At 47.0% G+C, this 23,141-nt stretch overlaps 1 protein-coding gene and 1 non-coding gene across 3 annotated transcripts; both read left to right on the top strand.

Annotated features, from left to right (window-relative positions):
* The first annotated feature begins 6,219 nt into the window (after nucleotides 1-6,219).
* KLF10 (KLF transcription factor 10) lies at nucleotides 6,220-12,828 on the top strand. 2 transcript variants are annotated; one of them, XM_030863043.3, is made up of 4 exons: nucleotides 6,220-6,625; nucleotides 9,789-10,022; nucleotides 10,127-11,039; nucleotides 11,338-12,828. In XM_030863043.3, the coding sequence occupies exons 1-4, from the start codon at nucleotides 6,446-6,448 to the stop codon at nucleotides 11,595-11,597; spliced, it is 1,587 nt and encodes a 528-aa protein (XP_030718903.2). In that variant the 5' UTR covers nucleotides 6,220-6,445; the 3' UTR covers nucleotides 11,598-12,828. The 2 variants fall into 2 exon arrangements, with proteins under 2 accessions (XP_030718903.2, XP_030718907.2); XM_030863047.3 differs by lacking the exon at nucleotides 6,220-6,625 and adding an exon at nucleotides 8,106-9,564.
* Nucleotides 12,829-13,146: 318 nt separating this feature from the next.
* On the top strand, nucleotides 13,147-13,219 carry TRNAE-CUC (transfer RNA glutamic acid (anticodon CUC)). Its single transcript has one exon. It is a non-coding gene; the product is annotated as a tRNA-Glu (tRNA).
* Nucleotides 13,220-23,141: the final 9,922 nt, after the last annotated feature.

The raw sequence follows: 23,141 nt of genomic DNA, 5'->3' as shown, positions 1-23,141 counted from the left end.
TCAGCTCTCCCACCTCAGAGGCACTGGCCTGACACCCAGCTGGAGCACCAAGACCCTGTCAGCCACATGGCTCCTGTGGGTTGTCAGTGAGCCAGGAGACCGCGGTCATCTGAGCGCATCCAAACCAGAAACCAGACTTTTTTCTTCCTTTGTGCTTAGTCTAGTTTCACTTGGTCATAGGGTACCACATGTGGAGGTTCTGCACCGGGCACTTCAGACGAGAGTTTCTAGTGCTAAATGACTGTGCCAGTGCCTCAGCTTAGACGCTGCGATGACTCTGTGAAGGAACATCCCTCCTTTCATACCCATGATACTAGACAAGATTTCCAGGATTCTGAAGTCTCAATAGGAAAAAGGTAGTAACTAAGACTCTCCAGAGAAAATGGAAACTCATACTTTTAAATAGGCTGTAAGAACTCTATAATTATTGACGTGCAGAGTGATAGATTAAGTTAATAAACAAAAAGCAGGTTACAAAGTAGCATACCTTATTATAGGGTGGGGTGGGGGGTAGTGAGAAGGCAGGGCAGAGAAAAAGAGTGAAAAATGTATATCAAAATGTTAATAGTGGTTAATTCTGGGTAGCAGGATTACAGGAGATTTTCATCTTTTTATTCCTTTTTGTATTTTTTTATGATCAGCATATATTATTTTGTTTAAAAAAAAAAAACCCCAAGGCAATAAGGCTGTTTTCATTTTGTAACCTTGCAGTACCACTTAACCAGTTAACTAGCTTCACACTTCCTGGGTAGATAAAAAAGAGTGGAATGGAGAGTGGAAAAATTGAATTCTTTACCAAAAAAATCCTAAAGTGTTATAATAAACCATGGACTTTATATAATGGGTCAAATTAGGTCCCCCATATTCCTAGTGAACCAGGCAGCAACTGGTGCATAGCAGGCGCTGGATCAAGGTGAACTCCCTTCCTTCCTATTACACGTTTATTTCCATTTCTGAGCCTCAGTAGAGTGCTGGGATGGGGGGAGCGGGAGTGGGGCTGCTGGGGGTAGGGTTCTTCCAGATCTACATACTTCCCCCTTCTCCAAGTTAAAAAAAAAATTATTTCTTGCTCCAATTTTTCTTCCTTTTCTAATTCATCAGTTTTTTTAGTTCTCCTTCCTGGAACCTTCTTCCAGCCATTTTAGATTCTTTGAAAAAAAAAAAAGTATTCTTATAAAATGAGTATTTTGAAAACGGTGGCTGTCTCTCCAGAGCTGAAACAAACACACAGCCACTATTTCAGTTATCCCTTGCGGCATATCAAACCACCCCAAAACCTAGGGACATCCCTGCAGACAGAAGTGGGGGTAAGGGGCTACTGGGTGGAGAGGAGGCAGGAAATGCTGCCTGGGTTACTCTTCCATTTATTGTTCATGATTCTGTGGGTCAGAAATTCAAGTAGAGCTTATCTCTTCTCTAGGCTGTGTCAGCTAGGCCTGCTTGACTGGGGCTGGAGGACATCCAGTCGCCCTGTCAGGCATCTGGAGTCTTGTTCCTGGCTGGTGGTTGGGATGCCTTGGTCTCCACGTGGCCATTCTCCCTTCAAATGTTCTCTCTTTATTCAGTAAGTTAGCCTAGCCTAATAAGCTCCTCTGCCTAGTGGCTGATTTCCAAGAGGGTAAAAATAGGAAATTCAAACCCTTCTTAAAACCTAGGCATGAAGTCCCATAGTACCACCCAGGTCCCTACTGGTCAAAGCCAGCCCAGAATCAAGGGTTGGGGGAATTAAACTTCACCTCTTGATGCAGGAATGGCAAAGTCACATTGGAAAAGATTATGCAGAATGGGAGGGGTTTTGTGACCATCTTTAGAAACAATCTACTCAACATATCAATATTTAAAAAAAAATTTTAAAGAGCTTAATAACTATGGTAACTAGTATAATGAAAATAACGAATGATATTCACCAATCAGAGGGGATAATTATTTTTTCTAATTTGTTTGACCCTTTCAATTTCTGAATCATCCCGTTTGCCTTTCATCTCCACTTTGTGTCACATTAGGCCAAGAAATCCTAAGTGCTGCATGTATGAAAGAAGTCCTCACTGTGTCACTCTTCGCCAGTATTTCACCATGTGGCTGTTTCCTCTTAGTCTCCGTCCTGTGCTTGTAGTTCACCAGAAGACCACCCTCAGTTCTCTTACCTCTCATTCCTTACTCTTCCTAGAGGATTTCATTCACCCCCTGGTTTCCAATGCCACCAACACCCTGATGACAACAAATTTTAATCTCCAGCCCAGATCCTTCTCTTCTGGGCTCCAGACCTGAAATTCCAGCTGCCTCCTGGACATCTCTATTTGGATGTCCCACAGGTAACCTCACGTTTATATGTCCTAAATCAAATTTGGCATTTTCTTCCTCTCCACCCTAACTTACTACCTCCCTACAGTCCCTTTCTTGGGCAATAGTGTCCTGTTTTTGTCCTGTTTCATCCAGTGAATCAAGCCAAAAACTCAGCAGTCCTCCTCCACACCTCCCTCTTCCTCACGCCCACATCCAATCAATTACCAAATCCTCCTGATTCTTGGTGTCTCTATTCCAGCTTTTCCATGCCTGCCACCATTTCCATAGTTTAAGCTACCATCATCTTTGTTGCTTACATTGCTACGAAACCTTCTCACTGGTGTTAGGCCCCAGCCTCTGTGGTCCATTATCAAACTGGGCCAGAATGAATTTTCTATACTATCATTGCTAAAACCTGTCAGTAGGTCCCCCCTGTCCCCAAGATAAAAGTCCCACATCTATATTTCTTAGCAGGGCACACAAAGGCCCTTTATGTTTGGGGCTGCTTCCCTTAATATCCTAAGTGCCTCATCCTAACTCTCAAATTTGTGATCCAGACAATTCAGAGCATCCTGAATCCCCACCACTCTCTCTACTCTTCACCTCCACCTCTCCTCTCCTCCAGCTTAGAAGTCAACCAGAGGAACCTTCCCTTACCCCTTCCTTCCTCGCCTACCTAGGACACTGTGCATACTCTTTTCTTAGCATTTACCACACCACAGTAATGGCTGGCTCACTTATTTACTTCTTCCACTGTACTGGAAGCTCCTGAAACACAAGAGCTGTGTCTTTTTTTACGGTTGTTCCTCAGTGTTCAGCTAGTGCCTGGCATATGGTGGGGCAATGAATGAATGAATGAATGGTGATAATACCCACTGGCTGTAAGGAGCAAAGAGAAGATGGCTGGTGGGTACAATGTGTTTTAATATCCATATAACTGAACTGAGGAATCTTTACATGTCACCCCCCGCCCCCCCCCCTTCCCCTTCCTTCACTGTTCTGATTGAAGGAGAAACCAGCACCATTAGCAGGAAGGGGTCAGCACTTAATTGAAGTAATGCTTACTATTGCCTAGGACTTTCTTTTACTCATGTTTAAGATGACAGTTTTCCGTGCCTGGTCCTGTAATGATGTAAGCTAAGGGAAAGGCTTAGAAGGATCCATACTTCTGCCTAGGCACTTGTCCACATTCTGTCTATAACCTCAGTGAATCTTCACAGACAACCTACAATTTTATTTCCTCCATTAAAGAGTCTTGACTGCCTAAAATGTCTGCACTGGACCACAAAGATGATTATGACATGGCTACCATCTTGAAGGAGCTTTTATTTATACATATAGTCTACTTGTCTTTGTCTTGCCGTCCAAGCCTTTTGAGAGCAGGGACCTGGCCTGTCTTATTCATTGCTGTTGTCCCAGTGCCTACAACACATAGTAGGTGCTCAACAAATGTTTATTGAATGGAGTGGATAAACGAGCAACACAATGTTTATTGAATGAGGATGTAGCCATAGGCAAGGGTATATCTGGGTGGGAGATGAGGTTTATCTCCTAGGCAACAGGAGCAAAGGATCATTTCTTAAGTAGGGATTGGATCATGACTTTCAAAAAACCCACTCTGGTTTCAGTGTGGAGAGTTTGCCACTGGGGTGCCAGCTGGGCTGGGGTGGGGGGTTGGGTGGGGAGAGTGTAAATTGTTTAACCCAAGCAAGAATTGATGACAGACTGACCTAGAGTGACAGTTGAGGGGTACAAATGGAAAGTGAGGGAAGAGAGACATTTCTGAGGCAAAACTGCTCAGACCTGGGGACCAACTGGATCCAGGGCTTTGGGGGAGATGGTGAAGGCTGGATGGGAGACGAGAAGCCCATACGGGAAGAAGTAAAAACAAGGACTTTAGTTTTGGTTACTTTGAGTCTGAGATGCCTGGGTAACATCTTTCTCTGAATCTCTAGGAATTGTGCCACCACCACACTGTTCCTCCTACCCCTTTTCTCTTTTCTTTCCTGTTTTGAATCACTCCCACAAGCCATAAATGCTCCCTGCTTCTCGGCGTGCTGGGGCACCATGCCAGCAGGGCCCACATTCAGTTCAGACCTGGAGGGCCGACTGTGGCCTCTGAGGATGGCAGCTCCCTGACAGGAAGGAAGGCTGGCTTGCCGGCTGGGCACAGACAGGAGCTTGCTTTGCTGCAGCAGGTGCCCAGGGCCAGCTGCTCCAGTACCCTCAGGCTCACATCAACAGGATGGGACAGCCCAGGCGGAAGGAAGCCTGCAGGGAGGGACACCGATGCAGACAGAAGCCGGGGCAGGGGATGGAGAGGAGACAGGAAGAGCTGCCTGAGCTGTTGGCTGGCGCCCCGCCAGCAGATTCAGGAGCGGCAGTGACAGGGGGCCACTGAGTCCTCTTTCCCTCTGTGATGAGCATCTCTGGCCCTGGTTGATTGTATTATTAATACTACTATTGTTGTTGGCCAGCCTGGGCCTATTTCTAAAATAGTTAATTGCCTTTTTTCCCTTTCTTTCTTTCGTTTCTTGTTTTTTTTTTTTTTTTTTTGGCTGTGCCGCACAGCTTTTGGGGTCTTAGTTCCCCAAGGAGGGGTTGAACCCTGGCCATGGCAGTGAAAGCGCCCAGTACTAACCACTGGACCTTCAGGGAATTCCCTAGCTAATTCCTTGTCTATACTCAATTTTGTGATTATTGGGAAAGAAAGGACACTTCCATTAGCCTTTCAGTTACACAGAGCAGTGAGAAAGCTCGAGGGAGGGGCAGTGGTTTCTGCCCCGTGTTCAGCCTGTCCACAGGAGATAAAATCTCCAGTTTGCTTTAAGCCGCGTTATCACCACCCTCCTCTCCAACAACAGCAGCTGCGAACGGGCACCAAATGGCCAAAAGGGGGCCAATAGGGAGCCATAACAGACCCATAGGCTCGCAATCCGGAGGCCGCAGACCGCTTCTGAGCGGGGTCGGAGGTCGGGGTTGCAGCGCGGCGGGGGGGGGCTGGTGCTTTCGCTGGCCCGGGGGCGGGACGTTCCGTGTCGGGCGTGGTGGGCATTCCCACTGCTACCCACTCGCAGGCGGGCCTCGGCTGGCGCCTGGTGACCCCGGGAGACCACGCCCCGCCCCATCCCCACCAGCAGTTTCCTGGCAGGGCGTTTCCGGAGGCCCTGGCCCGGGGTGGGGGCGTGGGGAGGGGTAGGGTCTGCCTTTGAGACAGCTTGTAGAGTGCACTTTAAACTTCACACCGAGCTCAAAACTCGATTCTGCAGCCGAGCTTCGGCTCCCGGGAAAGAGAAAAACTCTGGTCTACGGCCCCCCATCATCCCATTGGTCTAGTTCTCGGGGCTTCCTGCAGTCCCCACACCATTCTCTCCACAGCCTGGGAGGAAGGATGGGCGGGGCGGACGGGGGCGGGCAGTGCTGCCGGCGGTGCAGCTGAGGAGGGCGAGCCAGCTCCCGCGGCCCGGGCGTGGGCGGGGGGCGCCGGAGCAGGTGTCCGCTCAATGACAGGATACCCTTCCCTCTCCGCCCCTCCCTCGTGCTACCCACGGCTCAGCGAGGCAAAACCCAGCATATGCTCCAGAAATGCAGCTCAGTCGGTCACCGGGCTCCGCTTTCTCGCCAGACGCGCAAGAGATCGGCGCTTCCAAATGCAAATCTCTTGGCTCCGGACCCTTGGCTTGCAGCCGCCGCCTCCCCCGCTTGGCTACCCCGCGTCCCGCCTATCTCGCAGCGGCCTGAGATGGGACCTCGCGCCGAGGGGACTGGGCGGAGCGGGCATCCCACCCCACCTCCCACGTGGGGCCGGCCCTCCGCAGTGCCTGGGCGCGCCGCCGCTGCCGCGCCTCCGGTCTAGGTCCTCCGCGCCGCCCCCCCAGGCCAGGGAAGGGGACCGCAGGCGGGGGTGGGTGAGGGGTAGGGGCGGTGTCACTGAGTCAGGTGGCGGCGGGAGTTCCCTCGGGCTGGGCCGAGGGAACACGCTGCCGGAGATTGTGTACACGCTCCACTGACACAAGCTTCACGCTGTCGGGCAGCCGCTGATCACGCGTGGCCCCGCGAGCCCATTGGCCGGCGCCTCACACACCTTTGTCACTGATTGGCCGGCGGAAGGCTCCGCCCCCACCCCCGCCCGCGGCGCGGGGCAGGCGGAGCGGCTACCTGAATGGGGAGGGGGCAGACGGCGCGGAGCGCGGCGGTGGCGGGAGCGGCGTCGAGTGTCTCCGGGCGTCCGTCTGTGGCCAGGCAGCCAAGCGGCCAGGCAGCCAAGCAGCCAGTCAGCTCGCCGCCGGCGGCCAGGCAGCCAACCATGCTGAACTTCGGCGCTTCTCTCCAGCAGCCTGCAGTAAGTGACCTGGGGATGCCCCGGCCCTACTCTGCCTCGCTGAGTCTGAGGGGCCCCCGGGGGCGCGAACCCCGAGCCCCTGACATTAGCCTCGCCTGAGGACTGAGGCTGCAGCGGAGTCGTGGGAGAGGAAGGGGCTTCCCGCCTGCAGACTGGGCATTAGTGAGGGCGTGTGCGTCGTGGAGGGGCTCAGGAGAAGCAGGCGGGTAGCTAGAGACGAAAGGAGAGAGGGTCTTGCTCAAGGTGTAATGAGGGGAAGGGGCAGCTCCGCTGGGAGACTTGAAGCAGGTGAGGGGGAGGATGACTGGAGGGGCGAGAAGAGTGAGGAGGGGGCTGCTGCCCTGTCAGTGAGAATAAGAGGTGTGGAAGGGGAAGGGGGACAAGGGGCCACCCTGCACCTGGCGCCGGGGAGAGATGCCTCCGTCTGGATAAGGAATGCGACCCAGGGTGGGAGGGGGCTGCCCAGAAGCTTTTGAGGGGCGGGGTGTCCGCTGGAGAGGAGAGGGGGCTCCCCAACTCGGGGCTCTGAAAGGAGGCTTGCAGGACGGGGCTGCTCAGCAGATAGCGGGGGCTGGGGGAGGGGCGCCCGGCGTGGGTGCGGGGGATGGCACGTGGGCCCGGGACCGCCGAGGGGGACCGGGGAGTTGCCCCCCCGATACGGCTGGAGGAGACTCCCCATCTCGGGAGCGGGCAGGTGGCCGCCTTCTGAGGACGCCTTGGAGGGGGGAGGGAGCCGCCTCGGCGACAGGAGATGGGAGGGTGGGAAGAGGGACCCAGCAGCGGGGCGGGGAAGGTGGGCGGGGGGAACCGGGCTGCGAGACGCGGGGGCAGCGTGTCGGGGCGGGAGCCGCAGGCCGTGGAGCCGAGCGTCTGGAGCGGGGCCTGTTGGGGCTGCACGTCTGGGAACTCGTGGAGACACGCGGCTGGCGGGGGCCGGTGCTGCCGGAAACCGCGGGGAGGGGACGCGCATCTTCGGGGACAGTCAGGGTGGTCTGAGGTCCCGCGGGAGGCGTGGGCGGGAAGCGCCGAGGGCTCGGCCGGGTCCCCGGGGGCTGCAGCCGGAGGAGGGCGGGGGCCGGGTTTCCGCGGGGACCCGGCTCCTCCTCCGGCAGCTGAGGCGGAGGCTGGGGGTGGGCCGGGAGCGGATGCGCCCGGGGAGCTTCTCGTCCCTGAGTGACCCAGTCCCGGCCTCCGCCAGAGGCGGGAGTGAGGCCCGGCCCCGCTGTCGGTTCCTAAGGGAACGGCGGCTCGCGGGGAGCTGGAAGGGGCGGGCGCTCCTGGAGCCCGGCGCCCGCGGCTCCGCCCCTCCCCGCGGGCTCGGGCGCGCACTGCCGGGCGGTTGGCGGCGGCGCCCGCGGCCCCTCCCCCGGGCCGTCGCGAGGGCGGGGGCCCGCGGGCTCAGGAAGTAGGTGAAAGGTGACGGCGCGGCAATTCCCAGTTCAGGTTTCCTGCGCCGCCCGGAGCAGCCGCTGATCACGCTTTGTTCACATGCCTCGCCCCCTCCTTCTCCTCCTCCGCGCCCCCGCCCTTCGCGGCCCAGCCAATCCCAGCCCGGGCCGCCCGGCCTGCTGGCCAATGGCGGGGGCAGGGACGCGGGGACGTGCGAGCGGCGAGGAATGTTCCCAGTGACTCACCCGCGAGCCTCATTGAGGCTAGGGCGGCCCCATCCGTCTGTCCCAGCCAGCGAGGATCTCCCCCGCCGTCCGCCCCCGCCCCTCGTCTGCCTTCCCCTCCCGCGCCTCCGCCCGCGCTTCCCTTTCCTGCCTCTCTCGCGGCCCACTCCCTTTCCTCCCCTCCCGACTTCTCCCTGCCCTTCCCAGCTCACACTGTTCTTCCCTGCTGCCTGCCTTTTCTCTTTTTTCCTTTGCACTGGCGTCTTGAGGCTTTTACACAACATGCGTTGTCCGTTGCAGCTTACATAAAGGGCCCGCGATTATGCAATTGCATTGTTAGCGATGTTTCAAGAGCGATGGCTTCTTAAGGCTTCAGTACGAAGGGTTTATGCGTTTTTTTCAGCAAGTGTTGAGATTAATACCTTGCCACGTAAAGACAATTGTTCTGTGTTTTTACACAATCTCTGCTTTGACCAATGAATGGGATCACATTGGTGGAAAATTGGAGAGATGGAGGGTAGTAACTTTTAGTGCAGTTTAAGGAACTTTAATATGCAGCATTAAATACCTAATAGAAGGAGTTGTTCAAATATAAGGCATGTGCTGTTATTTTTGTCAAGGAGCAGTTCTTTAAAAAAATTAAAATAAGATTCTATTTTGACTATTGAAGATTTCTTACAATCAGAGTTCTTGCAAATTTAAGTCGCATATTAAATTTTCTGATTATCTCTTTTTTGTGCTATTGCATTAGCTGGTCATAGTTACACATAGCAAACCATTGTGTTAAGTGTAAGATCCAGTGAATGAGAACACAAACATGAAGAAGTTGAAATTATTCTTTCCAAAGGTCACACCCAAATCAACAGACCACAGCTCTGTCCACTATACTTTGCCTTTTTAAAAGAAAATTTTGGCCGTTTATTTTTTTCTAGTAGGAAGTCATACCTGAAAAGATCTCATACCATACCTGTAGTGTTTCTTTTAATGATTTTAAAAAAATATTTATTTGGCTGCCCCGGTCTTAGTTGCCGCACGCAGGATCTTTAGTTGAGGCATGCATGTGGGATCTAGTTCCCTGACCAGAGATCAAACCGGGCCCCCTGCATTGGGAGCCTGTTGTCTTAGCCACTGGACCACCAGGTCCCCATACCTGTAGTATTGAAAAAAGATGACTTTTTTGTAGAGCCTTCCCTCAGTTATTTTGTCTGACTCCTGTTGCAGTTGACTACTCTGGAAAGAATATAAAATGTTTTTTTTTTTCTAAGCCAAGCAGTTCTTTTTTGGATTACAAGTGCATTGGTACCTTTGGCCTTGGTCCTCATAATGGTAATAAGTTCCTCTTTACCTTGCAAGGGTATCAGTGTTCAGGCCTAAGTGTGAGAGGAAGAATGAGGAAGACTTTTATCAGTATTACTATCAGAGTGGGGATGAGAAAAATTATTTCAAGTTTTATTTTGAAAAGTGCAGATAGTAAAAAAAAAATTGCACATTGCTGTGCGTGTCATGTGGATGACAATATGCTTATAGCATTTAATTTTTTGTATTTATAGGAGGAAAGAATGGAAATGATTTCTGAAAGATCAAAAGAGAGTGTGTATTCCTGGAACAAAACTGCAGAGAAAAGTGACTTTGAAGCCGTAGAAGCACTTATGTCAATGAGCTGCAGTTGGAAGTCTGATTTTAAGAAATACATTGAAAGCAGACCCGTTACTCCAGTGTCTGATATGTCAGAGGAAGAGAATCTGCTTCCTGGTACACCTGATTTTCATACAGTCCCAGCATTTGTAAGTATTGTTGCTTTAAAGATGAGTGTAAATGAGAATTTCTTATAATTTATATAATGAACTCTACTGTTCTTCACGCTGTTGCCTGTATTTCTCTGCTCTAGTGTTTGACTCCACCTTACAGTCCCTCTGACTTTGAACCCTCTCAAGTGTCGAATCTGATGGCACCAGCGCCATCTACTGGACACTTCAAATCATTGTCAGATACTGCCAAGCCTCACATTGCTGCTGCACCTTTCAAAGAGGAGAAGAGCCCAGTACCTGCCCCCAAACTCCCCAAGGCTCAGGCAACAAGTGTGATTCGTCATACAGCTGATGCCCAGCTGTGTAACCACCGATCTTGCCCAGTGAAAGCAGCCAGCATCCTTAACTATCAGGACAATTCTTTTCGAAGAAGAACCCACCTAAATGCTGAGACTGCAAGAAAAAACATACCTTGTGCAGCTGTGTCACCAAACAGATCCAAACGTGAGAGAGACACAGTGGCAGGTGTTGAAGAGAAAGCAAGTGCTGCACTTTATGACTTTTCTGTGCCTTCCTCAGAGACAGTAATCTGTAGATCTCAGCCGGTCCCCATGTGCCCACAACAAAAGTCGGTCTTAGTCTCTCCACCTGCAGTATCAACAGGGGGAGTGCCACCTATGCCCGTCATCTGCCAGATGGTTCCCCTCCCTGCAAACAACCCAGTTGTGACAACAGTCGTCCCCAGCACTCCACCCAGTCAGCCGCCAGCCGTCTGCCCACCTGTTGTATTCATGGGCACTCAGGTGCCCAAAGGCGCCGTCATGTTTGTTGTACCCCAGCCCGTTGTTCAGAACCCCAAGCCTCCAGTGGTGAGCCCAAATGGCACCAGACTCTCTCCCATTGCCCCTGCTCCAGGGTTTTCTCCTTCAGCAGCAAAAGTCACTCCTCAGATTGACTCATCAAGGATAAGAAGTCACATCTGTAGCCATCCAGGATGTGGCAAGACGTACTTTAAAAGTTCTCATCTGAAGGCCCACATGAGAACGCATACAGGTACCAACCATTTCTTATTTCATATTTAAGTCTTAGAAATTTGGATGAAGGTTTTTTGGCAATGATCGCAAATGTAAACCAGGCATGTTAAGGAAGAACTTGCCTTATTAGCCACTCTAGTGGATGGTATTTACCAGTGCAAGGTCTTCTAAAAGATTTCATCAAGGTGTTTTTGTTTTAATTTCTCAAATGATGATTCTTTAAATGTCTAATAAAGTATCTTAAATATGATTTAATATGTAACTTACAGCGGCTTAATAAATGCATAATAATAATAATATGACTTATTTTGTTTCAGGAGAAAAACCTTTTAGCTGTAGCTGGAAAGGTTGTGAAAGGAGGTTTGCTCGTTCAGATGAACTGTCCAGACACCGACGAACCCACACAGGTGAGAAGAAATTCGCCTGTCCCATGTGTGACCGGCGGTTCATGAGGAGCGACCATTTGACCAAACATGCCCGGCGCCATCTGTCAGCCAAGAAGCTACCAAACTGGCAGATGGAAGTGAGCAAGTTAAATGACATTACCCTACCTCCAACCCCTGCTCCCACACAGTGACAGACGGATGGTAAAGAATCAGACTAACTTTGGTCACAGCCAGAAGCCAGTGGTGATATAAAAATGCTTCCACTGCAAGTCTGTGGCCCTCCAGTGCGGGCTGCAAGCAGAAGCCCCACGGCCTGGGGAGAAGGCCCAGCCTGGGTTAGATGGTAAGAAGTGCTACGGCCACAGGCAGCTCAAAGAGTGGCAGGACTCATTTCTTACCACGTAAGAGAGATGAGAAAGTTTATTCCTTTCAATATTTTTTGAAGGTTTCAGGTGAGGTCAGCCCAACCACAGGTAGCACAGATTTTGAATTTGTGTGCACAATTTGTTACTTTACTTTCACCATTTATACTTGAGACCAACTTTTCAATGTGATTCTTCAAAAGCACTGGTTTCAAGAGTGTAGAGACTGGAAGTAAACATTACGGTACAGAGATGGAGATGTAAAATTGATCTGTATTATCGCGAATATTATTATCCTTTCCTAGAGTTATCTTGTTTACTATTCTTAGTCTTTCCATTCAGCTTCGTGGACATAGTTGTTAAATATATCTAGAACTAGCATTTTTACACTAGTTGCTGACGTTTGGAATTGAGCAACTGTATATTGCTGAAGAGGTCCCAAAGAATTGGAATCCTCATTAATTTAATTGCTTTGAAGTGTTGCTTCAGGGTTTTTTTGCGTTTTTGTTTTAAAAGTTTAACAAATGACTATAACTAGGCATTTTATTATGCTTTGAACCTTAGTTGGCTGCAGTTCCCTGTGTAGATTTGAAAGTTGTATACCAATGTGTTTTCCGTAGACTCTAAAATACACTGCACTTTGTTTCGAAAAAAAATTGAAGATGAAAACACATATTGTAAAGAAGGGATATTAAGAATTTTAGATAACTCCTTCAAAAAGATGGCTTAGGACATCAGTAAAGTACCCTTATGTTATGAGGATATAACATGTGCTTTATTGAATTAGAAAGTGAGTGAACATTATTCACAAGTGGACAAATGTCCTGTTAATTTATAGAAGTTTTTTTGGGGGGGGGAATGTGGAGGTAGATAGGTAGAAAAATAATTAGGACATTCACTTTTGTTAACAGTATTTCTGTTATATTCTGTTTTGTATAGTGGATGATATATACAGTGGTAAAACAAAAGTCAATTGTTTAAAATATATAGTGAAAAATGTCATTATGTCTTTCCATTTAACATTTTTCTCTATATTGGGTGTAGATTTCTGCCATCAAAACTTTGGACTCTTGGAAAACAAAAAAAGAATTTTCTTTTAATAAAAAAAATCCTTGTGATTTACAATTTGCACAATATTTCTTTTGTTGTACTTTATATCTTGTTTACAATAAAGAATTTCCTTTGGTATATATATAATTGGTTGATTGTATTTGTTGAAAACCATTCTCACTCTGACCTTGACATTGATCACTGTGGTGCTCTCCAAAGACTTATGGTCTGAATTTCTCTAAGGGCCTCATTCAAATTTAGAACTGTAGGAGTATATATTTAACATGAGTAATCAATTTAGACAGTATGCAAAGCAAGGCCAGGGAATTCCTTGATGGTCCAGTGGTTAGGACTTGGCACTCTCATTGCCAGGGGCCCAGGTTCGATCCCTGGTCCAGGAACTAATATCCTGCAAGCCATGTGGCACAGCCAAAAAAAATAATAACAAAATAAAATCTAATTAAAATACACACACAAAGCAAGGCCAGATATCTACCATTTTAAAACATTTTTGTATGTTTTGATGATGTGGGGTTGAAATATATTCTCTCAGCAAAACCTTAAGTAGCACTGAGTTAAAGGGAACACCACATGAGTAATTACAGTAATGACTGCTGTGAAATGAAAAGAAGCCTGACCTATTAAAGAGTAAATTACTTCTAGAAGTTAGATTAACTCAGACCATTCAGTGATACGTTAAATGCAATAAACATGCTAGTACTTCAGCTGCCTGAAAGCTAATCCACCTCTGAAGAGAAATACTTGCCAGTCACTTGCCAGTGGAACTAGGAGCTGTAAATGCTACTTAGTGTATGGCATATAATTTTGGAGATTAGTATTTTAATTTGCTCTGAGATTATCTTGTCATGAGAGAACATCTTCAACGGTGCCCAGCTGTTGAGTGCCATGGTAAGGGACAGTGTGCTCGCTTGGCACCAGCTGTAGGACAGGCATCCTGAGCCATCCATGTACCTGCTGATCCTTTTCTTGGAAACTTACACCACCTAAGCACAGCACAGATGCTGGAGGGGACCTTGCCGTTCTGTAGTTTCTGTGTTGGGACCTGGACCATCCTAACCGCTAGAGTTCCTCATGGTGGCAGGTCTTCAGAAGTGGGAATGAAGGAAGGTGGCTGAAGTAATCTCTGCCTGTTCCAAAGCCCAGTCCCTTGTAATGACAAAGCCAGTGGAACTGTGCCACCCATTGCTGTGTTCTTCCCAGTCCTAGTTGACGCCTGACGCTTTTCCTTAGAAATATTGTAAATCATTTGAATAGAGTATTATATAAGAGTTGAATGTTGATGCAGACTCTGATCTTGATGCAAAAGTTGTCCCCCAAACAAGTACATTTGTAGCATGTTATGATAATGTGGTTTTAGTGTAGCTTTAGCCTGTCAGTTTTGGTTGTTTCTTGTCTGATTTATATATTAAGTTGAACTATATGAAATTGCTGATATTCAGCTCTCTTAACAGTTAATTCTTCTTAGATAATTGTAGACTTAGAGAAAGTTGCAAAAATAGTTACCATATACCCTTCATCTAGCTTCCCCTTTAGATAACATCTTCCATAGCCATAGAACATTTAAGAAAATGAAGAAATTAACTTCAGTACAATACTACTAGCTAAAGTACAGACCTTATTTGGGTTTCACTGGTTTTTCTACTCATGTCTTCTTGCTATTACGGGACCTAATCCAGGGTCTCAAATTGCATTTAGTTGTCAATCTCCGCAGTCTCCTCCAATCTGTGGTTATGCGTCAGTCTTCTCTCATCTCTTTGGAAGAGTACTTGTCAGTTATTTCTGCCCCTCAGTTTGGGTTTGTCTGATGTTTTTTCATGATTAGATTGAGGTTATGCATTAATTGGGAAGATACCACAGAGTGGTAATGTCCTCAGTGCATGATATCAAGGAATATGGGATGTCATTCTGTATTATGGGAGATGTTAGCTTGCATCACATGGCTAAGGTGGTGATATCTGCTGGAATTTTCCACTGTAAATTGACTCTTTCTTGCTTTATTAAATATTTGGATGGAGGTACTTTAAGACTACACAAATAACCTATGTCAACTTTTTCCCACTCATTTTAGTATCCTTAAGTGGATCTTGCCTGAGACAGTTACTACTGTGATATACTAATGGTGATTTCCTATTTCCTCCATTATTTATTCATTGGAATTTTCTATAAGAAAGAGTTGTTACTTCTCTCCCATTTATTTATTTATTCCGTTTTTTATGTCAGTATGGACTCATGGACATTTATGTCATTATTTGGGTTATAATACAATACTATTCTTATTTCGTGACTCAACTATTCCAACTTTAGCCCTTATTAACTCCTTCAATATTCAACCATTTTTGATTGACAAAGATGGAAATTTCATACAGTTCAACCTATCATTTCTCCCTGGAATGAGAGCTGTTTGGTATTAGTAAGCAGACTTTTAAAACGTTGTCTCTACCTGCATTGCTACTACCCTGTCTAATCCACCCTCTCCTGCTTGGACAACTGCAGCAGCCCCTAAACTAGTCTCTCTGCCTCGGGTCTTGTCTCCCCACCATCCTCTCTCCTTACCACAGAGTCTTTTGAAAATGCACATCTGACAATGTCACTTCCCTGTTTAAAATGCTTCAGACCCTTCCCAATGCTCTCAAGGCTGTCGGAGAGAAATAGAATGTGAGCCACATGGGGAATTTGAAATTTTCTAGGAGCTACGTCAGAAAATAAAAACAGAAAAAAGCAATTTAAATGTTTTTATTTAACCCATAATATTATCATTTCAGCATATAATCAATATAAAACTGTTAATGAGATACATCACATCTTTTTTTTGTACTAATCTTTGAAATCCAGTATATATCCTATGCTTATAGCACCTCTCAATTGGGACTCACCACATTTCAGGTGTGGCCAGTGGCTGCTGAAGTGTCCCAAGCAGACCTAGAAGACCCTGCACCATTCAGCTGCTCCCAATCTCCCAACCCACCCCCACCTTATTCTATACATCCTGTCCAAGCTCTGAGCTGTCACATATGCTGTTTTGTCTGCTGGAAATGTTTCCCTGCCCTTTTACCTTGACATTTCTGCTATCATAATAATCATTACCCTTTACTGAAATTGCTTAATGTCTGTAAAACTCCCCAAGGATAAGCACCCTGTGGATCTTGCTCGCTGCTGTATCTTCTGGAGATGTCCAACTGACTTTTTCCCCCCCAGTGGAAGGAATAAAACTAAATAGGGCCAGATAAATGAGGTTGTTTTAAGCTTCCCCTGCCAGTTGGCATCCTAATCTTGACAGAGATTTAGAAATTCATGATGCTCTACTCAATGGATGCCAACTATCCCAGTTTGAACTTGATTGACCAGCTTGGCAGTGGGATGCTAAAGGGGGGGAGTACCCCCAAATATAAGAAAGTGACACCTTATCTTTCTTTGATTTCCTTGAAATAATTTAATTTTTAATTCTAAGTTTAGCCACTAGTCAGTGGAGGCACTGCTTGGGTTGGGAAAAATCTGAATGAGATTCAAGGAAGAAAATGAAAAGCTAAGAAATAACATGAAGTGTAGGGTAGGCTGGGGTAGAAGCAGTTTTCTATTTCTATGATTAGATTATCTGGACCTTGAATATCAGTTTCCAAAAGGCATCCTTTTAGTTTGAACAGATAAGTATTGAGTGTTTTTTGTTTTGTTTTAAGTGTATATATATATATATATATACACACATTTTATTTATTTATTTATGCATGCATGCATGCTGCGCCAGGTCTTAGTTGCTGCATGTGGACTCCTAGGTGTGGCGTGCATGCAGGATCTAGTTCTCCGACCAGGGATCAAACCCGGGCCCCCTGCATTGGGAGAGTGGAGTCTTACCCACTGGACCACCAGGAAAGTCCCAGTATTGTTTACTGGGGAATTCCCTGGTGATTCAGTGGTTAGGATTCTGAGCTTCCACTGCAGGGGGCCCGGGTTCAACCCCTGGTCGGGCAACTAAGATCCCGCATGCCTGGCAGTGCGGCCACACACACACAAAATAAAGTATTGAGTGTTTATTACCCAGGGACAAAGTAAAACAGTGTGGCCTTGGGAAAGGAAACTTCTGGGGTCAAGGAGCTTGTGCACTGAACTGACTAATTATGAGCTAAACAATTTGACTATTTCATGGTTCAGTTTTATTATCTATAAATTGGGGATTATAATGCTTATCTGACTTGCTTCCCAAGGTAGAATTAGATCTGAAAACTGAGAAAAACAAGCAAACAAATGCTAGGTGGACCACTGTAATACCAGTGATGGGGATTGCACTATCACGCTCAGATCAGTCATTGACAGAAAAGGCCCCTAGAGGTGGGGCTAGCAATCTGATGTCAGTTAGAAATGGTCATAATGTGTTTCCTGTTAGGGACGAAGGTCAAATTGCAAACGTTCACAAAATTGTTTACAGTTCTGGAGGCTAGAGGTCCGAGATCAACGTGTTGGCAGGGTTGATTTCTTCTGAGGTCCCGCTCCTTGGCTGGTAGATGGCCCCCTTCTCCTTGTGTCTTCACATGGTCTTCCCTCTATGTCTGTCTGTGTCCTAATCTCCTCTCCTTTTAAAGACACCAGTCAGATTAGGGCCCACTCCAATGACCTCATTTAACCTTAATTAACTCTTTAAAGTTTCTGTTTTCAAGTACAGTCACATTTTGAGGAGGTACTGGGAATTAGGACTTCAATGTATGAATTTTGAAGCGACACAATAATATTGCCTATGTATTATATATATATACAAATAGTATTGCCCATAATATTGGTCAACATATGTCAGTCTATATTGGTCCATCTTAATACACTTATAGCAGTATTTTCTAAACTAGTCTTAAGTTTCTATTTCCAGTATCTGGTAAATTTCCTATGAGAGCTAAATACTTTTAAGGCCTACCGCATGTCACACAGTGCAGTGACATCATGCCCAGTGCAGTGTGTGATTCCTAGCCATTCAGGAGACATATTTTTCAATTGTGCACTCAGGTATTTCTTAGTCATGGAATACCCTTTATCCTAAAGAAAGTTTTCCTTCATTACGTACCTGTAAGCATTATTTGTGACAATGGACATAGATCAGATTCAGAATCCTCTCTCTGATCCCAACAATAATGTGAACAGAATAGTCATCATGATGGTCTTTTGTTATCCATGTTTAGATTTGTTCAATTTGATTTTTTCTAAGGGATTATATATTCTCATCTCCAATTTAAATTTAGTTCAACCAGGAAAATTTAGTCAAGGCTGTAGTCAGCCTTGCTGGTTGTGGATATAACCTAGCCATGAGGCCTCCTATGCTATTCATCACCTCCATTCTATTCGTTGTCAGTGTGGTTCAAATCACAATGGTTTTCAAACAGAAAGGGAACCTGGTCCCCATCCCTGTAGTTCATCCAATAGTTCAGGCTCTCTGCTTTTCAGACACACGGTAGCATTGGACTTCTCCCTTGTGGCAGGGTGGGGTCCAGCCTGCTCAATGGCTTGGAATGGAAATGACATGTGTCACTTCTGGTCCAGAGTATTTAACTGACAGTGTTCAGCCCTCTAGAGCTCTCTTTCCCTCTACTGTGGGGACCAGCAATATTTCAGCTAGTCAACCTTAGCTCTGGAAAGAGTATGACAAGGAGCATGAGTAAGAACTAAACCTCTGTAGTTTTAAGACATTGTGAATTGGGGGATTGTTTGTTGCTGCGGCATAACCTTGACTTATAAAGGTATACTGGCTGATACTATCACTTTTGTTTCCTGAGACTGCTTTGCTCCAAGTGAATTGATTCACCTCCCTCCAGGGGCCACTTCTATATATCATGTTAAGGGGGATGACCTTAAAGGACCAAAAGACCTGAGACACTTCTTCCCCCATAACAATGAGTGTCTTATATTTGCAGAACTAAGAGCAGCCAAGTCCCAGGTCCTGGATCCTGAACAAGGAGGCATTGCTGCACGGTGCTTGGTGGTGTCTACGTTGTCTACCTGGACAGAGTAGCAAGCCCCTCAGCCCTCTCCCTTCACATACCACCATCATCCTGGTTGCACTGGTGGAAAACAGGCAAAGGTGATGAGCCACTGTGATGATGCTGTTTTAGATAACTCACTAGACCTTCTGGAAGTAATTCCTTAATCTTGAGATTCACAAGTGTTTAATGGGGGTAAACTACTCCTTTCACCTGAAGCATCATGTGTGTAGGAAGGAAGGCTGAGGCTAGAATCCTCTGTGAGATGCTGAAGGAATCAGAGAAGTGTGGGCAGGTATCTCCCAGCATTTTGTCCTTAACGGCTCTAAGGACTAGGAAAGAAAGAGCATGGGGCTGGCAACAGCTGCCTTATGCCTGGTTTTGATGGTGAGGATATCACAAATGCTCAAAGAGTAAAATGTTGATCTCCTTCCCTAAATATTTTCAGAAGGCAGTGTGGTATGGTGGTTAAAAGCATAAGCTCTGGACTGTTAGTTTTCAGATCCTAATTCCACCATTTACTGGCTATGTGGTTTAAAGAAAGTTAGGATTAAGTATGGGGATGAAATGAACTGGCATATATGAAGCACTAGGAATGCGTGGCACATCGTGAACATGACATTTAAGTGTTTATGAGAGTGATGATATCTGCATTTCAAATGCCCCAGCCACAAGGATCCTGTCTGGGTATAAGATTAACCTATTTGGGAATTCTGCCTTAAGGGACCAAAAAGGGGGTTCTAATGAAGGATGTCATAGGCAGTTTTTGGAGTGACACCTGTGCTGTTTGATCATAAAGACTTCAAGGTTTGACAAGACAGCTGAGTCCCTGACTATCGCATACGATGAGCTAAACCTAGCCGACTTCTTCTCGCTAGGCCTGTGGGTTGGGTAAAGAGGTCTTTGACCATTTTTTCTGAACATGAATGTTTTGGATTGTTTGGGTTTGTTTTCAGGCTTTCTTTGGCAACTGTGAAATAAATCCTTTTCAACGGGTGTCAGTGTGGCCATGCTCAAACCACCCTGCCTTTCTTGGCCAGTGTTGTAGGCACTCTGGGTGGCCTCTGCAGCAAACACCAGTCACTGCAGGAGAGACATGGTGTAAGAACTTGGCCCTGGCCCTGGATCCTCTCTTCCGGTTTGGCTGGTTTAACACTGAATCTGCCCAGTGGCCATGTGTGGGATAGGTTTAACAGGCAGGAACTGCTTCAGGTCAGACTGGTCCTAGGAGGCTCAGCCCAGCGCCGCCCCTCCCCACCCCGGCTAAACTACCAGAGGGATCCCAGGCCAACTAGAAGATCAGGGTGAGCCTTAAGGTATCAATTCCTTTTGCCTCTGCTTGGAAAAGTTACAAACAAGCTATTCTGATTCTAGGTTCAAATCATGGCTTTCCCCCCTTACCAGATCTTGGGCATACTGTTTAACTTCTCTGAGCCACAATTTTCTCACGTGTAAAATGAACATGATACTAATACTTACCTCAAACCAACTTGTTTTAAGGATGTTTGACACAGGAGGTGCTGGAGAAAAGTTAGTTAGCATTATTATCTTAACTCCCACCTCCCTCCCCATCGCAATAGCCTCCTGTCAATGCCTGTTTCTGCTCTCATTACTTCTCTTGTCTAGAAATATCTCTTTCCTCTCCACTGAACATAGACCATCTTGTTCACTTTTAAAGGTCATTTCAGGGCAGGAAAGGGGAAGGGCCCATCCCAGAACTACTTGGGATTAGTCTGTATTTGTTTGCCAGGGCTGCTGTAACAAAGTACCATAGACTGGGTGGCTGAAACAACAGAAATGTATTGTCTCACAGTTCTGGAGACCAGATGTCTGAGGTCAAGGTGTTGGCAGGATTGGTTCCTAACGAAGGCTGTGAAGGAGAATCCGTTCCAGGCCTCTCCCCTCGCTTCTGGTGGTTTGCTGGCCATCTTTGCCGTTCCTTGGGTTACAGAAGCATCTCCCCATTTCTGCCTTCATCATCACATGGCATTCTCCCTGTGTGTGTGTCTCTGTGTCCAAATTTCCCCCTTTTATAAGTACATCAGTCATAGTGGAATAGGGCCTACCGGAATGACCTATCTTAACTATTACCTCCCCGACAACCCTATTTCCAATAAGGTCACGTTCACAAGTCCTAGGGGTTAGGACATGTGAACTGGGTTTGTGTGGGAGAGGGTTACAATTCAACCCAGAACAGGGTACAATTACTAAACCTGGGTTTCCTCCCCAGGATTCCCAGTGCCAGCCTCTGGGCGCTGGGGACCCCACCTTCTTTCCTCTCCTGCACGTCCCGCACCCCTCTCTCCCTGCTCGTTTTGGTCTGACCACTGTCTGGGACTCCTGGTCTTTGCTGTCTCCTGAGACAGACTCAAAGGACAGGCTTTCCATGCAATTGACTAGTGAGCAGCAGATGGATGCCCACATAAGGAAAGACCTGAGCCCATGGAGAGGTCAGGGATCCAAGGAAGGCTGCTGGATCCCTGCATTCCTGACATCCAGGCTCTCTTCCCCGGGGAGGAGGTAACATATAGGAAGGGTGTGCCGGCCACCCTGGAAACCATACTTTCTTTAACCTTAAGATTCTTTTGGAAGAGTGAGTCCAGGGTCTCAAACCCAAATGTCTACACGAAGAGTTGGGCAGATCCTATAAAGGAAACAAGTCTCATGTATAGGAAATGAGCAGAGATGGCCAAGGTGCTAATGTTGCTGTGTGGGAAGACAATTTTGTGGAATAGTTTTTGGGGTTTTTTTTTTACATTTTTTAATTGAAATGTTTCTTGAGATAATTATAGATTCACATACAATTATAGGAAATAATACAAAGAGATTCCTCATGTACTTTGCCCAGTATTCTAATTTTTCAAAGAAGCAGGAAATCTAGACCTTTTATACATTTTTTTATTGTGGTAAAATATACATAAAATTTTACCATTTAACCATTTTAAGTATACAATTCAGTGGCATTAAGTACACTCACAATGTGATATAATATCATCACTCTCCATGGAAATCTAGATTTCTGTATCCAATGTCCTGATTTTTAACTTTTGGCATCTAATTCACAGGACCATAAACCCTTTATGTTGGCTGGTTGCCAGTTTGGAACTTCTAAGCGCATTAAGTGATGATGTGCTATTTTGTCTTGGGATGGTCGAGGTTGTGGGATTGCTGGGAAAGACAGGCCCCCAAACTGGAGTTTTGATGCTTGAGGCCAATGGGCCAAAGTTTCTAGGGTGTTGGGGGGATGTCCCCTTGGAGGAACTGGGACCCTCCAGGAGCAACTGCCGAGTTCGCTGACCAGCACTCAGCATAGGCATCACATAGACAGCTCATCTGTTTTCGTCTGAACTACGTGCGTGCCAAGGTTTCTTGCACAGAATGAGTGAAGGGAGCCTCCAGAAGCATTGACTTCAGGCTTTTCCCCACCTCAGTAAGAAGCTGGATAGATTGGATTTGATTGATAAAACGTGACCTCCTGGGACTTCCCTGGTGGTCCAGTGGTTAAGACTTCGCCTTCCAGTACAGGGGGAGTGAGTTCGATCCCTGGTCAGGGAGCTAAGATCCCACATGCCTCGTGGCCAAAAAACCAAAACATAAAACAGAAGCAATATTGCAACAAATTCAATAAAAACTTTAAAAATGGTGCACATCAAAAAGTCTTTAAAAAAAAAAAAAAAAGACCTCCTGGCATGCTTAGTATCCTGGAGTGGTTTGTGGCAGTTACCAGTGAGATCTGTTACTGGGTTTCCTGTCCCGTGCTCCTGACTCCAGCCCCGTGTCCACTCCCAGGGTAGTCCCTGGGGGCCGTTTGAACCCCTGTCCTCCTTGTTTATTTCCAGGAACCGGGCTCATCAAAGTCCCCTTCTGCTTTTGATCTGCATGGAGAAAACGCCCTGAAGACCTGCTCCCCTGGGGATGGACTGCCTTAGGAGCAGAAGTTGAGGTGTGGACGCTGCTGGCACACACTGTCTGAAGGCCCAGCCAGGCGGTGGGAGAGGGTTCCTCCCAGAGGGTGTCAGAGGATGGAGGGGAGCCAGCGGAGCAACCGAGGCAGAGCAGAGGTAGGAATGAGGCCTGTAAGGCCTTCAGAGAGGGCGGCAGAAGGTCGGGAAGGGTTGATGGGGCCAGAGTCTGAGTCTCAGCAAGGGGAAGGAGTTGGAATTTGAGGAATTCTGGGTTTCTGTTGGGTGGATTTTTGTCCCCATTTGGTTCATTCTGACCCCTCCTCTAGTTGGACCATGGGCAGCTTGGATGTCACCCGTTCTTTTTTTTTTTTTAAGATGTTGGGGGTAGGAGTTTATTACTTTATATATTTATTTTTGCTGTGTTGGGTCTTCGTTTCTGTGCG

This window comes from Globicephala melas, chromosome 17 (genome assembly GCF_963455315.2).
Source record: "Globicephala melas chromosome 17, mGloMel1.2, whole genome shotgun sequence".
NCBI classification, from domain to species: Eukaryota; Metazoa; Chordata; class Mammalia; order Artiodactyla; family Delphinidae; genus Globicephala; species Globicephala melas.
The sequence above is the reverse complement of the archived record's forward strand: the minus strand, read 5'-3'. Positions and strand labels throughout refer to the sequence as shown.